This window comes from Aquila chrysaetos, assembly GCF_900496995.4.
Source record: "Aquila chrysaetos chrysaetos chromosome W unlocalized genomic scaffold, bAquChr1.4 W_unloc_2, whole genome shotgun sequence".
In the NCBI taxonomy this organism is placed as follows: domain Eukaryota; kingdom Metazoa; phylum Chordata; class Aves; order Accipitriformes; family Accipitridae; genus Aquila; species Aquila chrysaetos.
The window spans coordinates 4,923,665-4,936,784 of NW_024470322.1; the positions used below are offsets into that span (position 1 = coordinate 4,923,665).

Below are 13,120 nucleotides of genomic sequence, written 5' to 3' on the forward strand. Positions count from 1 at the left end.
GACAGCACATTCAGCAGAGCATGTTTTGATTTTTTTTCTTCAGAGAAAAACTGGTGTTTTGAAAGGTTACATTTCAATATGCAAAAGAGAAGCAAAGGGACTATAACTGTCTGCTATTTTTCCAAGCTGCTCACCACATGGAATAGTGGTGAGCACTGAGAAGATTTTATTCAGGATGGCAGTACATCCTAGGCACTTGGATGACTAGTGCTGGAGCCTGGTCCCCATTACCTGGGACCTGAAAGCTGCAGGAAAAGACTGGAATAGGCCATGCTGGACAGGTTTCTGTTGGATACAGAGTATCAGCAAACTGATATTTGTTACTGCTGATTTTCGGTCCAGCTTGCTGCAGCCTAAGGCCACAGACCAGAGGTGGTGCCTGAGGAAAACACCTGAGATGTGACCTGGTGATCTCTCCAGGGCTAAGAAAGTCTGAGGATTTGGGATGACGTGGTAAAGAAGTTTGTCTGCAAACCAGTCCTGGACAGAGAAGAGACAGCTCCCATACAGAGACACCAATGGGTTCCAGATGACAGGTCAAGTGGCAGGCTTCAGAGACTGAAGCCATTTGCAGCTACCTACTCTAGTTAACTATTGAACTTACCATGGTGTTGAATGCTGAAAAAGTAATGAGCGCTTTGCAGCACCTGCCCTTCAGACTGACAGATTTTGGCTGTCTGGACAGTCACTTGAGAGAAGTGCTTCTGTGAATAAAAATCAGTTGCTCGTAGAAGACTGTGTAAATATGGCCATAAGTGCACATACAGGCTAGAATTAAGGGTTTGTGCTTTTTGCATTATTCAAGTAATACTTTCCTTATCACCAGCCAAGAAAGAAAGGTTCAAAGCCTTGGTAAAGCTTGCTGAGATGACAAAGGGAAAAGGGAAGCAGACCCTACAAAGTGGTTGTCCTACTAAAGCTGCACTAAGACTAGTTTCTGTCAGTGCAACCAGGCATCTAGAGAGACATTAGGTATTAGGCAGTGTTTTATTACACAAGGTATTTATACAGAGATATACAGAGGTGCCTTTCTGTCAAAATGGCAGCCATATTTACCATCATTAACAGTCATCAGCCACAAGATCACTTCCTGCCAAACTGAGGTAATGGTGGTGGTACTTTAATGTCTTGACCTCTTTCCAGTTTCTTCTCACAGTCAACTAGATAGTTGACCCCATCAATGACAATCTGAACTAGTTCTACCTACAACAACAACAAGAAGAAAAACAATAAGAATAAAAGATTTAGGTAACGCTGTTAATAGAGGAAGGAAAAAATTGGCTTGTACGGCAAAGACAGCAAGTAAAGCCAGACCCAAGGAGGGCCATAGAGACCTTGGCATAGAGATCACACATGCTGTGGCACAGGGAATATGGGTCATGCACTGGTCCAGTGGAAGCCCATAGTAATTCCCTTCTCCCTACCCCTTCTCCTGTTCGTGCTGAGTTTGGCCTTCTGACAATAGAAATTTTCAAATAGGCCCCTAAAGGTATTTCCACCAAATTCTGCTCCTACACATATCCTTATATAAACAAACAAACAGAAGTGCTTAAATAAAATGTTTAGGCATGAGTTTAGAGACCTATTTCCAATGTGACCACTCTGAGGGTACAAGATCCTCCCCAGACATTTGCTGAGAACTACAGCCTGGCACAGCCATGAGTTGCCATCTGCTGTGTTCTCAGCATTCACATATTAGGACAAAGAAACTGAAAAGGCAGTGCCATGGATGTTCAGAGTCATCAGGCAGTTCTCTCTGAAGCAACAAATGCCAGTGTAAGTAAAGAGGCTCTGGTGTTTTGCCAACAGCATCTTGTGAGGTTTGGATTAATGCCTTTATCCAAATGCCTTTGGGCTTAAAAGCTATTGAACATTAGTCTGACATTTGGCAAATGACTGCAGAAACTACTGGCACTTTGTCTTTCTTCTGTAGAAAGGGGGGGGAGTTGTATTTTCTTGATGGATAGGAATGAGAGAGATGAGTAGTACTGAAATGATTCAAAGAATCATGCAGAGCCCTCCCTTACTGTTTAGCATGCCTAAAGAATCTGTACATATGTGCTTACTTCTCGATGTTTTAGACTGTTGTTTTCCTATATTCTGTGAAACACAACAGCTTTATTCAATATACAGTCAGTACTGTAGAAGAAAGAATGAACCGCATCCAAGTGGACACCAGTGAATTGCAGAGGATAATCGATTCTTACGCATTCTGTACATCATCAACTGTAGAAACTAAAACTTATTCTATGGTATTAAGATACTAGTGTAGTTCTGTGCTATTTAAGTTTAAAGCCATGTAGTTCTTTGTGTGTTTCTGAAAAAGCAAAAATTATGTTCTCCTATGAGAAAACACTGTTTTTTTTAACAGGGACCCATCAAAATTAACAAGAGGGAAAATTCTTTTGCTATCGTGATAATGTGTGTCTAATGATCCTACTTCACCTGAACAATGTTTTTCGGATTTTCATTTTGATACAGAAATATTAAAGAGCATTGTTTGCTCACTGTGTAAAGTAACTAATAAAATAGGCAACCACGGGCTAACCTTTAAAGGCTTCAGTTCATCCAGGCATTTAAATGCTTGCCAAAATATAAACCTTTAAATATGTGAGTTGATCTAGCAACACATTTAAGCACTTATTTAAACATCTTGAAGAATCAGAGCCACAGGCAACATAGCCTCATGAAAGTAATACGGGGATATGGTCAGCTGAGCAGGCTTACTGAAGACTGTGCATCCTTGGGCATAACAATTAAAACCCATTAATATTTGAGATTAGATATAGAATATGTAAACACTTACTACAAAAAGACATGGAAGCCAAAAAGAAAAGGATCAGTAATTTGTTCAGTTTATGGTTAAAAAACCAAAATAGCCCCCTGTACAGGAATCCTCAGAATGCTACATATACAAAAGAATTTAAGCAAAAGCAAGCCTTCCTTGTTCCTTTCTCTCCCCAGGCTTAAATCAAAATTATAACAACCAGAAAAATGTCATCCTGACACTCTGGCAATTAATATTAACTATCCGAAGATCATAGACAAAAATAGAGTGAACAAAGATGCCATCAGTCACACGTAAGTACAACTAAAGACTCTGACACTTCTTCAGCAGACAAAACTTCTCTTTTGGGGGTTTAAGGATTATAAATATTATCAGCCAGAACAAAAACAAAGTGACTTTTCAAACTTTCTGAAGAACTTGACACTGTGACATATTCAGCTGCACAGTCTTGCCTGTATCAAATACCAGACTACATGGAATGTCTTTATATTCTTTTTCCAATTTACTACAGTCTTTGTTTGGGCTCCACATATGTAAAGGAGTCACAGCATAGCTGTGAATCCCAGGGTTCTGATACAGAAGTTTCTCCCTCAGCATTCCTTCACAATTTCTTACTATTGCATCTTTTTTGCCTTTCTGCATTTTTTACTCTGCTGCCCTGTGCTCACTGAACCTAAATCATAGGCCCTGTTTGGCATTTAACCCCTCTCATTTTCTGTACCAGTCTTTCCAGATTGCCAGCACAGCTCTCAGTGGCCCTAGAGCACAAACTGGCCCTTGTACTGCTTGCCGACATTCCACTGTCACCGGGAAGGCATATGCTCCTCCCCTGGAAAACACTGGAAGGAATCCCCCAAGAGCTGTGTTTCCAGCTGCAGCTTCAGGAATAGTCATTATTGTAACACCCTCTTGAGTCCATACAAATTCCGAAGAGGAAAAAGTGCTTAACTCCCCTGTTTTCTGGACTCTCAGCAGAAGGCCAGCTCAGCTGCTCTTTAATGGTCACTTGCAGCTGCCAAGAGAGGCAGTCTCACCTTCCTTGCTGTGTGTTTCCAGTTCCCAAGCCTGTACCTCCCTTGTGCTTGCAGGAGAATTTGTGAGCACAGTCAGCTGAAAACTAATTGGAATGGGGGTGCAAGGAGGGGAAGAGACACTCATTTCCCCAATCCAGTGGTACCATGAGCCCTGAATGCTGCTGGATGCATGAGGTAGGAGGGAAGTGGGGGTTCTTTCACATGACTGGGAGTTGGTAGGATGGCAGGGCTAGACTTTTGGCCACAGCCGTTTAGACTGACTGGCTGAAAGAACTCATCAAACCAGAGTCTTATACTTCTTCAAAGGCATAGCTCACTCCACCTGCAGCACCATACATTCCCCTGCAGAGGATCATGAGTTGATCATTCCCTACCACAATAATTCATCAGGTGCCTTTATGCAGGGAAAGATGTCCTACTCATTCTGACAGGAGTGTTGGCATTGCTGATACTGTTTTATTAAGCCAGGAACCACATTTCTCAGGTAGAGGGACTCATCCTAAACTCATGCTGGCTTTATATCATCTATAAACCCTTCTTTTTCAGCTGACGTGCTCTTGATGTACACTGGCACTGGTAGAATCGGATTCAGATGCAGAGCAGCAGCAAAATTTGCAATTTTATATTGCACAGCATAGTGGTATCTTTGTAATCTTTTTCAAAATTACTGAAGAATACAAGATATCTTGTCCCCAGCATAATTCCTCCACAGGCAGTGACATGCTAGGACTCCAGACCCCATGGCATTGTTAGCTTCACAGTAGCCAGCAAGCTATATTACTGATTTTTCTTAATCTCTGTGAAATGGTTCATTAGCAATCTTTAATGACTGGTTTGTTAAAACTTAACACAAAGACTAAATCCCATTGTCTCTTTATTGTGACAGTGACTTATTTTCAAGGGATTTGTTTTTACTATAAAGTATTCAGTGGCTTAGCAGTTTATTTTACTGTCTTTTGCAGACCAGCTGTGTTGGGAAATCAGAGGTCTGAATTTGCAACCTCCAGGAGTAAAATAATTTCATATTAAGTTTGCATTGACCAGTAACTGAAACAAAGGAAAAATGCAAACAATTTTATCTTGCACCTTTAGGAATACAATTCAGTTCTGTAAACACATTTACCACATAATGGAATTTATTTCATTATATACTGAAAAAGATGTCCAATAATAAACATTTCTATCCCTCTGAGTTTGTCTTGTCCTATTTAGATTTAAAAATCTACAAGGTAGGGATTGTATCTTATCTATTCGCTTAATTCTTTGAATCCTCACTATATGAGGCACCACTGACTTCAGTAGAGGTCTTCATATAAGCAAAATTTATAGGTTCAAGTCATCTGTCAGTAGAACTCATTAATTAATCATGCCATGTAATCCTTCTTATATTATTAGCGTTATTTTAGTATAAAGCACACATGGTGATGCTTCAGATTTTAATAAATACCTATGTATTTAGGACTAGATCCAAAGGAAGTTAGCTACCTACTTGCCAGCATAGGCATCAAAATCCAAAATTTAAAATTCTCCAAACCCCTGTCAAAATATACCTTGGCTGTGAAGACATTTAAGAGGAGGTCCAAATAAGAAAGGACAGAAGACCTGAATTTGCTCTGTCCCATGGGCAGAAAATGCAGGGTGAGTGTCCTGGTTTCAGCTGGGATAGAGTTAATTGCCTTCCTAGTAGCTGGTATAGTGCTATGTTTTGAGTTCAGTAGGAGAAGAATGTTGATAACACACTGATGTTTTCAGTTGTTGCTAAGTAGTGTTTAGACTAAAGTCAAGGATTTTTCAGCTTCTCATGCCCAGCCAGCGAGAAAGCTGGAGGGGCACAAGAAGTTGGCACAGGACACAGCCAGGGCACCTGACCCAAACTGGCCAACAGGGTATTCCATACCATGTGACGTCACGTCTAGTATAGAAACTGGGGGGAGTGGGGGTGGGGGATCGCCACTCAGGGACTAGCTGGGTGTCGATCGGTGGGTGGTGAGCAATTGCACTACGCATCATTTGTACATTCCAATCCTTTTATTATTGCTGTTGTCATTTTATTAGTGTTATCATTATCATTATTCGTTTCTTCTTTTCTGTTCTATTAAACCGTTCTTATCTCAACCCACGAGTTTTGCTTCTTTTTCCCGATTTTCTCCCCCATCCCACTGGGTGGGGGGGGGAGTGAGTGAGCGGCTGCGTGGTGCTTAGTTGCTGGCTGGGGTTAAACCACGACAGTGAGCAAGAAAGGGAATCCAACTGGATGGGTGTGAACCAGTTTTAATCTAGTTGCAGTCTAAGTGCATTAGCCCAGGGTTCTATTTGTGTTACAAAATCCTGGCAAGAATCAGTCTGAACTCAGGTGCTGTGCCGCAGTAATAGGACCAAACTGCATACATACCTAAGCTGCTAAAGCCTCTCAGTGCTATGCTGGTCTGTATAAATATACCTTGACAGTGCACTCTATTTTGCAATGGAGTTTTAACTTGCAGCAGTTCCCAAGGTAATTACAATTTTGCTGCTATGCAGGCAGGCAGCCTTTCAAATCCTGACCCATGCAAGCAGATTGGCATCTGAGACAAAACCCTGTTTTGTGTTGTTAGTAGAGTCCAGTGGAGTAAGAGTCCTCGGGAGACATCTATTGCACTAGGGCCTACCCAATTGAGCATAACTGAGAGGTTAGAGCACTCGTGGGAAGTAAAAGACATGTTTGACAGAAGATTTGAACCTATATTTCCTATTTACTAGAAAAGTGCTCGAATCACTGGGCTTACAGGGTCTTGCAAGGTTAATTTTCATCTCAGTTGTTCTTGACATGTCCAAGGATGAACACAGCCCTGATCTCAGTGAGGAAAGGGAAGCTGTATAGCTGTGCTACAGGGTTTAGTATATGACTTGGAGTAAGGATTTGGCTCAGGTAGAGCTGATGGAAGTGGGCTACAACTATTTCACACTGCTGGTTTTTTCCCCATTCACCTGTAGATTTGCTCTTTGAAGCTGTTCTGCTTTATAAAATACTTAAATTTTAAACTGGAAAGAGGTCTGGGACCTGAGTCTTCCAGGAGAGCAACTTCACCATCTGTCACACAACACTAAGGGGACACCACCAGACTGTAGGGTCATTTCCACTCTCTTTCTGGCTCAGTGAATATGCATTCAAACTGAAATAGCTTCAAAAGAAGTGTCTGAGACTAACCCATTTCATCTTAGCCTACAGCCCAACAGGGAGGGCTCAGACATGACAATTCAAATCTCTGCTCTACAGAAGGCAGAGGACTGATTTAAACCCAGCTCTCTTGCATCCTGTACTCGGTGTGACATTGGACATGGTAAGATGGCACCAACTCATCCTCCTCCATTATTTTGTTGTGAAAGGACTGGCTTAGTCCTGCTGTCTAACTGTAGATGTGGTGGGTTGACCTTGGCTGGCTGCCAGGTGCCCACCAAGCTGCTCTATCACTCCCCCTCCTCAGCAGGACAAGGGGGGAGAAAATAAGATGAAAAACTCGTGGGTTGAGATACAGGCAGTTTAATAAAGAAAAGCAAAGGCCGCATGCAGAAGCAAAGGAAACAACAAAAAAATTATTTTCTACTTCCCATCAGCAGGTGATGTCCAGCCAGTACGCATAGCCTTAATAACGAATGCCCTGCCCCCCCCCCCCCCCCGCTCCTTTCTCTTAGCTTTTATTGCTGATCACAATGTTCATATGGGATATGGGTCAGCTGTCCTGGTTCTGTCCCCTCCCAACCTCTTGCCCACCCCCAGCCTACTGTGGAGACACAGCCTTGATGCTGTGCCAGCGCTGCTCAGCAGTAGCCAAAACACTGGTGTGTTATCAACACCTTTCTAGCGACAAATACAAAGCACAGCACTACCAGGGCTGCTATGGGGAAAGTTAACTGCATCCCAGCCAGACCCAATACAGTAGAGAAAGTGCATGACTGTGAATCCTAAAAGGAAAACTGCATGTTCATCCAGTCTTGATTTCAGTGCCTGATTCCCTGGGTGGGTTAGTCCTCAAATCCTGCTTCTTTCCTCAGCGTTTTGCACTGGGTACAGCAGGTACCTGCCCAATATACAGTACCTAGCTCTGTTCCCAGTGTACAACTTCAGTGAACCCCATTCTTAGATACCTAACTCATGTCCAGCACTGTAGAGAGAACCTGGACACCTAGCTCATAGCTGTGTACTCCAGCAGGTAGTCAAGTATAAGAGTTTGTGCTGTGACGCTGAGAAACATCGTCCCAAGGGAATTCTGTTACCACAGCCAAATGTTTCCAGTACCTGCACGGTTTCAACAAAAAGCCTCAGCACATGGTGTAAACAAGTCACATTTATGGAGCTTGCTCAGGGTTGGGTTTTTTTCATTGTCATATTTGGCAAACACTGCACACACAGTAGCAATTTTTCATTGTGTAAGCCTTTCCCTTGGATCAAATTCACCAGGAGAAAAAACTGCCATAGCTCTCAAAAGTGACTCTAAAGTCAGAGTGAACCCAAATGGAGGGAAACTGACTTATATCGGTACAGATATGAGTTTAAAAGCAAGGAAAAAACCAAACAGGTTACCTCTGATCGACCCATGCGGTCCAGGTTGGAGATATCATACACATCTGCTACAGCTGCTGTGTCCACTCCACCAGTGCCGCGCTTCTGCAGCCTCAGGTTCTCCAGGATTTTTGGAAACCTGGGATCCTAACAGAAGAAATAGGTTTGTGCATATTGCCTTTTGCCTTGCTTATTGTTATTATCCCTGATCTAATAGCACCTCCAGAAAGACAGGCAGAGACAGTTTCCTCTGTCTTCAGATTATAGCCTGTCTTGGTGGCTGTCTGCTGAGTAGATTAATTTCCATAACAAATACAATAATTTGCAGAATAAAAATATGCTCAATTAGTCATGCATTATGCCTGGGACCTAGTTGTTGCATATCATGCAAACATCCGATTGCCGTAAACTGTCATTTTTTATTTGTTCCTTTATAAATCAGATGAAGACTTGATTTATGTCACTGGCCTTTTAAATAATTTATGTACCTTGCTAAGCTTTGGCAGCTTAACATGGACTCCAGCACGTAAACCAGTTCCCAGGTTGGAAGGACAAGTCAGAACATATCCAAGACGTTCATTCCACATGAACTCCCAGCCTCGTTCTTTAATTAATCTTTCAACCTATGAAGGCAAAAAAAAGAGAAAGGAAAAAGAAAGAGCTGCATACAAATGTCTCATCTTCTGACATTTTTTTATAGCTGAAATTCTTTTCACCTTGTATCTATGTTGATGATGAACTTCGCTATTCACCAATGGAGGTGCATAAATATATACCAAAATAGAGTCTGGTTTGGCTCTGGTGTGAACCTTTGCATTCATCAGGCACCAAGTTCCCCAGTGATTATTACAAGGATTTCTTCATCATTTTCTCACTACCACAAACCTGAAGGCTCTTTGGCACTTTATCACATGGCCTTAGCCCATGAAGCCATACGTATACATAAAAATCATGGATTTTACCTAGAATATAAATGAATTTCTAGCCTTGGTGCTTTTAGAGCAAGGTTGCAAAGCACAAGCTGTGGTGGTGCATTTCTTTCCCCCTCTCTGGGCTGATCTACAAACTCGGGAAGTCTCACCAGGCCTTAGCATAAGTGTAATGAGTCAGGCAGTTAAGTGTCCCTTGACCGTACCAGGAACTCTCACACGGCTAAGACAGGGAGTCATGTGGACCATCTCAAGGACCCCTGTCGTCCGGCAAAAACAAAAAAAATGAAGGTAGAGATAACTAGTTCTCTCATAAACTTGAGACATCCCAGCCCTCCCCTGACAACCTTGGAGCATCCCATATCTGAATCTTAAGTCATTCTCCAACAGCCCCGGAGCCTTCCTTATCTGAATCGTCACTCAGGTGAAACGGTAGCAGCGCAGCTAGAATCCCAGTAATTTGCTAATGACAAAAGTCAATCATCTCACGAACCTATAAGCAGCGGTACTAAGTGAGGCCCTTTGAGCTCTCCTGGACCACAGCGGGCTGTAACCAGCATCTCCCTCTGAGTGGGATGCCTCTCAGAGCTTGCAAACTTTCCTGTTTGTGAAGATCGGAGGTCTGTCGCCGAAAGCCAAGAAGACTTGGGCTGATACTCTTCGCTCCTTGAGGCTTGACCCTTCGCCCGTCGAGAAAGATGACGAAGCATTTGACGTGAATATTTTCACCGAACTCAAGGGGAATTTTTAACAGGTATACCTCTTTTACTTGCTTATGTATCTCTCTCAGTGTCTTTGTGCACGTGTGTGTGTACTAACCTGAATATTCTATAGCAAGTATATTACAAATATTGCTTTTCAAATCTATACATAAGTTACTGTCATGAACTTCATTCAACTGTGAATGAATCTCAGGCTGCTATTATACTTATAATCCCTTTAGATATAAACCGTTGACCAAGTCTGGGACTAGGAGTCAATCCAGCTGCACCTAGACTCCGACAGGAGTTTAGAAAGCAAGGGGGTCTTCTCTGAACCTCGTGACTCAATGGGAGGGTCTCCCTTACCCTTTTTACATTCACGATCTCTGTACAAATCACAAGAAATCAATTCTAACTTGATTTTTCTTTGTATATTCCTCTTTTTTAACTTGCTACAGTTTGGGTCTCTGTATACCTAATTTTAGCCTGATTCTAAGTTAATTTTCCTGTGTGCATTTCATCCATGCATTAAGTAATAGAGTGAACCTTGCCATTAAATTCTGTGAAGTCGTGCTTTTATATAAATTCCTATTACATCATTTTTTTTTTGCTAATACCACTGGAAGTGATCCTTTAAGCAGTCCAAACCACTCCCTTTCATGACACAAGCCCAAACATCTCAAACGCTGTGGAGCAAACAAAAGAAGCCAAAGCCTTGTTTTATATAATTTTCAAGGTGATTCCATCATGCTAGGTGAAGGACACTTGATTTCTAAATGCTTAAATTTCACAGCCCTGCTTCCACTATAAAAAGACTACATAGCTTCTCTATAATGCTTTTCATTAGTAGTTCTAAAACCCAATTACAAAGGAGACTGAAATCATTATCCTCAGAAATATCACAAAGATCTATTGACCTTTGAATAAGCCACTATTCTGTCCACTCAGCTACACTTCCGAGACTTATTTCTGTGTTCCCAATACAATTTCAGTTCAGTAAATTCACTGTCAGAAGAAAATCAGATACATATGCCAGCTCACATTCACAAGACCTCTGCAATATAGGCAAATAATTCCATTCTGCAGAAGGATACAAAATAATGGACTCCCCTGACATCATTTCTATATTGTGTGAGGACACAGAAATTGCTAGTAAGAACCTAGACCTGATTTCCTGCCTCAGACACTTGCTCTGGTTACAGTTCCCAAAGCTATCTGACCATTTCTCGTGGCAAGGTCCATAGGTCCACTTCTGTTGAACAAGAGCTAAGCACAGTAGCAGAGGCAAACCTGGAAACAACATCCACAAGCTATGTCGCTTAGGCCATGTCGTGGTTTCAGCCCAGCCGGTAACAAAGCACCACGCAGCCACTCGCTCACTCCCCCCCACCCCGGCCACGGTGGGATGAGGGGAAAATATAAAGGCAGGCTCATGGGTCAAGACAAGGACAGGGAGGGATCACTCACCACTTATGGTCACGGGCAAAAGACAGGCTCAACTTGGGGAAGAAACAAAATCAATTTAATTTACTACAAATCAAATCAAAACAAGGAAGTAAAATCAAACCTTAGAACACCTTCCCCCCACCCCTCCCTCCTTCCCGGCTCAACTCCACTCCCGGTTCTCTCTACCTCCTCCCCCCGGCGGCGCAGGGGAACAGGGGATGGGGGTTGGGGTCAGCTCGCCACACATTGTCTCTGCCGCTCCTTCCTCCTCAGGGGGAGGACTCCTCACTCGTCCCCTGCTCCACCGTGGGGTCCCTCCCACAGGAGACAGTCCTTCACGAACTTCTCCAACGTGAGTCCTTTCTGCGGGCTGCAGTTCCTCACAAACTTCTCCAACGTGGGTCCTTTCCACGGGCTTCAGTTCTTCCCGAACTTCCCTGGCATGGGTCCTTTCCGCGGGCGGATCTTCAGTCACAAACTGCTCCAGCGTGGGCTTTCCCATGGAGTCACGGCCATCTTGGGGGGCCTCCGCTCCACCGTTCACCTCCACGGGCTGCAGGGGCATCAGCCTCCTCAGGCGCCCCTCCTTCCCCTCCTTCTTCACTGACCTGGGTATCTGCACAGGTGTTCCTCTCACATTCCAATCCCCCTACTCACTGCAGGTTCCCCTTCTTAAAGATGTTCTCCCAGTGGTGCTACCACTGTCGCTGATTGGGTCGGCCTGGGCCAGAGGTGGGTCCGACTTGGAGCCAGGGGAGCTTCTAGCAGCTTCTCACAGGAGCCACCCCTGCGGCCCCCTCCCCCGCTACCAAAAAAAACCATGCCACACAAACCTATAACAGGCCACAATCCTGTACATTATTCAGTCTCATGGGTATGCCTGAGAAGTATACCAGATCCCAGTGAACCACCCAGATGCCAAAGAAGCATCCATTAGGCACTGTTGTTTTTCCATGTTTCCAAACTTACTACATACTCAAAATTTCTTAGAGATGCTCTGAACTTACCTTCTTCTGGTTTTCAGGGACCACTTCCACAATCCGAGATTATAGTTCCCTGCTCTCCCTACTTTGCCTTTTTTTTTTTTTTTCAGGCCAGGGCCTGTGCTGGTGGCTTTGAAGCGATATGAGAGTGCACAGTTGTATGAGCTCTACAGCAGCTGGGGATTCCCTGAGACAGGGGAGTCTCTAGAAAGCCAGAGAAGCTGGAGTGAAAGCTATTTTGCCAGAGTGAGAGGAATGAAGCAAGTGTTCCAAGGAACAAAAGCAGTATGATGGATAGAAACACTGTTCCTCTACAGTGCAGATAAATTGAGCATGTCAAGGACTCCAATGGGGAGAAACAATTGTTGTATGCAGCCTGAGTATTCTTACAGTCTTGGAGACAATTTGAACCCAGTTTCAACCTTACATAAGTTAACCTCTGGGATTTAAAAGACGTGTAGATGTGGTGCTTAGGGACATGGTTTAGTGGTGGACTTGGCAGTGTTAGGTTTACGGTTGGACTCGATGATCTTAAAGGTCTTTTCCAACCTAAATGATTCTATGATTCTATGGCAATCCATCCAGGAATGATGTGGACAAGAATAGTGGAGAACAGAGTTCTGACACATCACCTATCCCGCTCTGCCTTTTTTTGCTAGTATTGCTCATGGTAATCCTTTTTCTCTGTTAAAGCAACTT

At 43.2% G+C, this 13,120-nt stretch overlaps 1 protein-coding gene across 1 annotated transcript in view; it reads right to left on the reverse strand.

Annotated features, from left to right (window-relative positions):
- Positions 1-968: 968 nt before the first annotated feature.
- LOC121232953 (creatine kinase S-type, mitochondrial) overlaps positions 969-13,120 on the reverse strand; it is a 52,792-nt gene continuing 40,640 nt past the window's right edge. The window contains exons 8-10 of the mRNA XM_041121509.1: positions 8,851-8,985; positions 8,384-8,509; positions 969-1,203 (exon numbers count right to left, since the gene is read on the reverse strand). Of these exons, the coding sequence (XP_040977443.1) occupies positions 1,084-1,203; positions 8,384-8,509; positions 8,851-8,985 (381 nt within the window). The 3' untranslated portion in view covers positions 969-1,083. The remainder of the gene's footprint in view (positions 1,204-8,383; positions 8,510-8,850; positions 8,986-13,120) is intronic.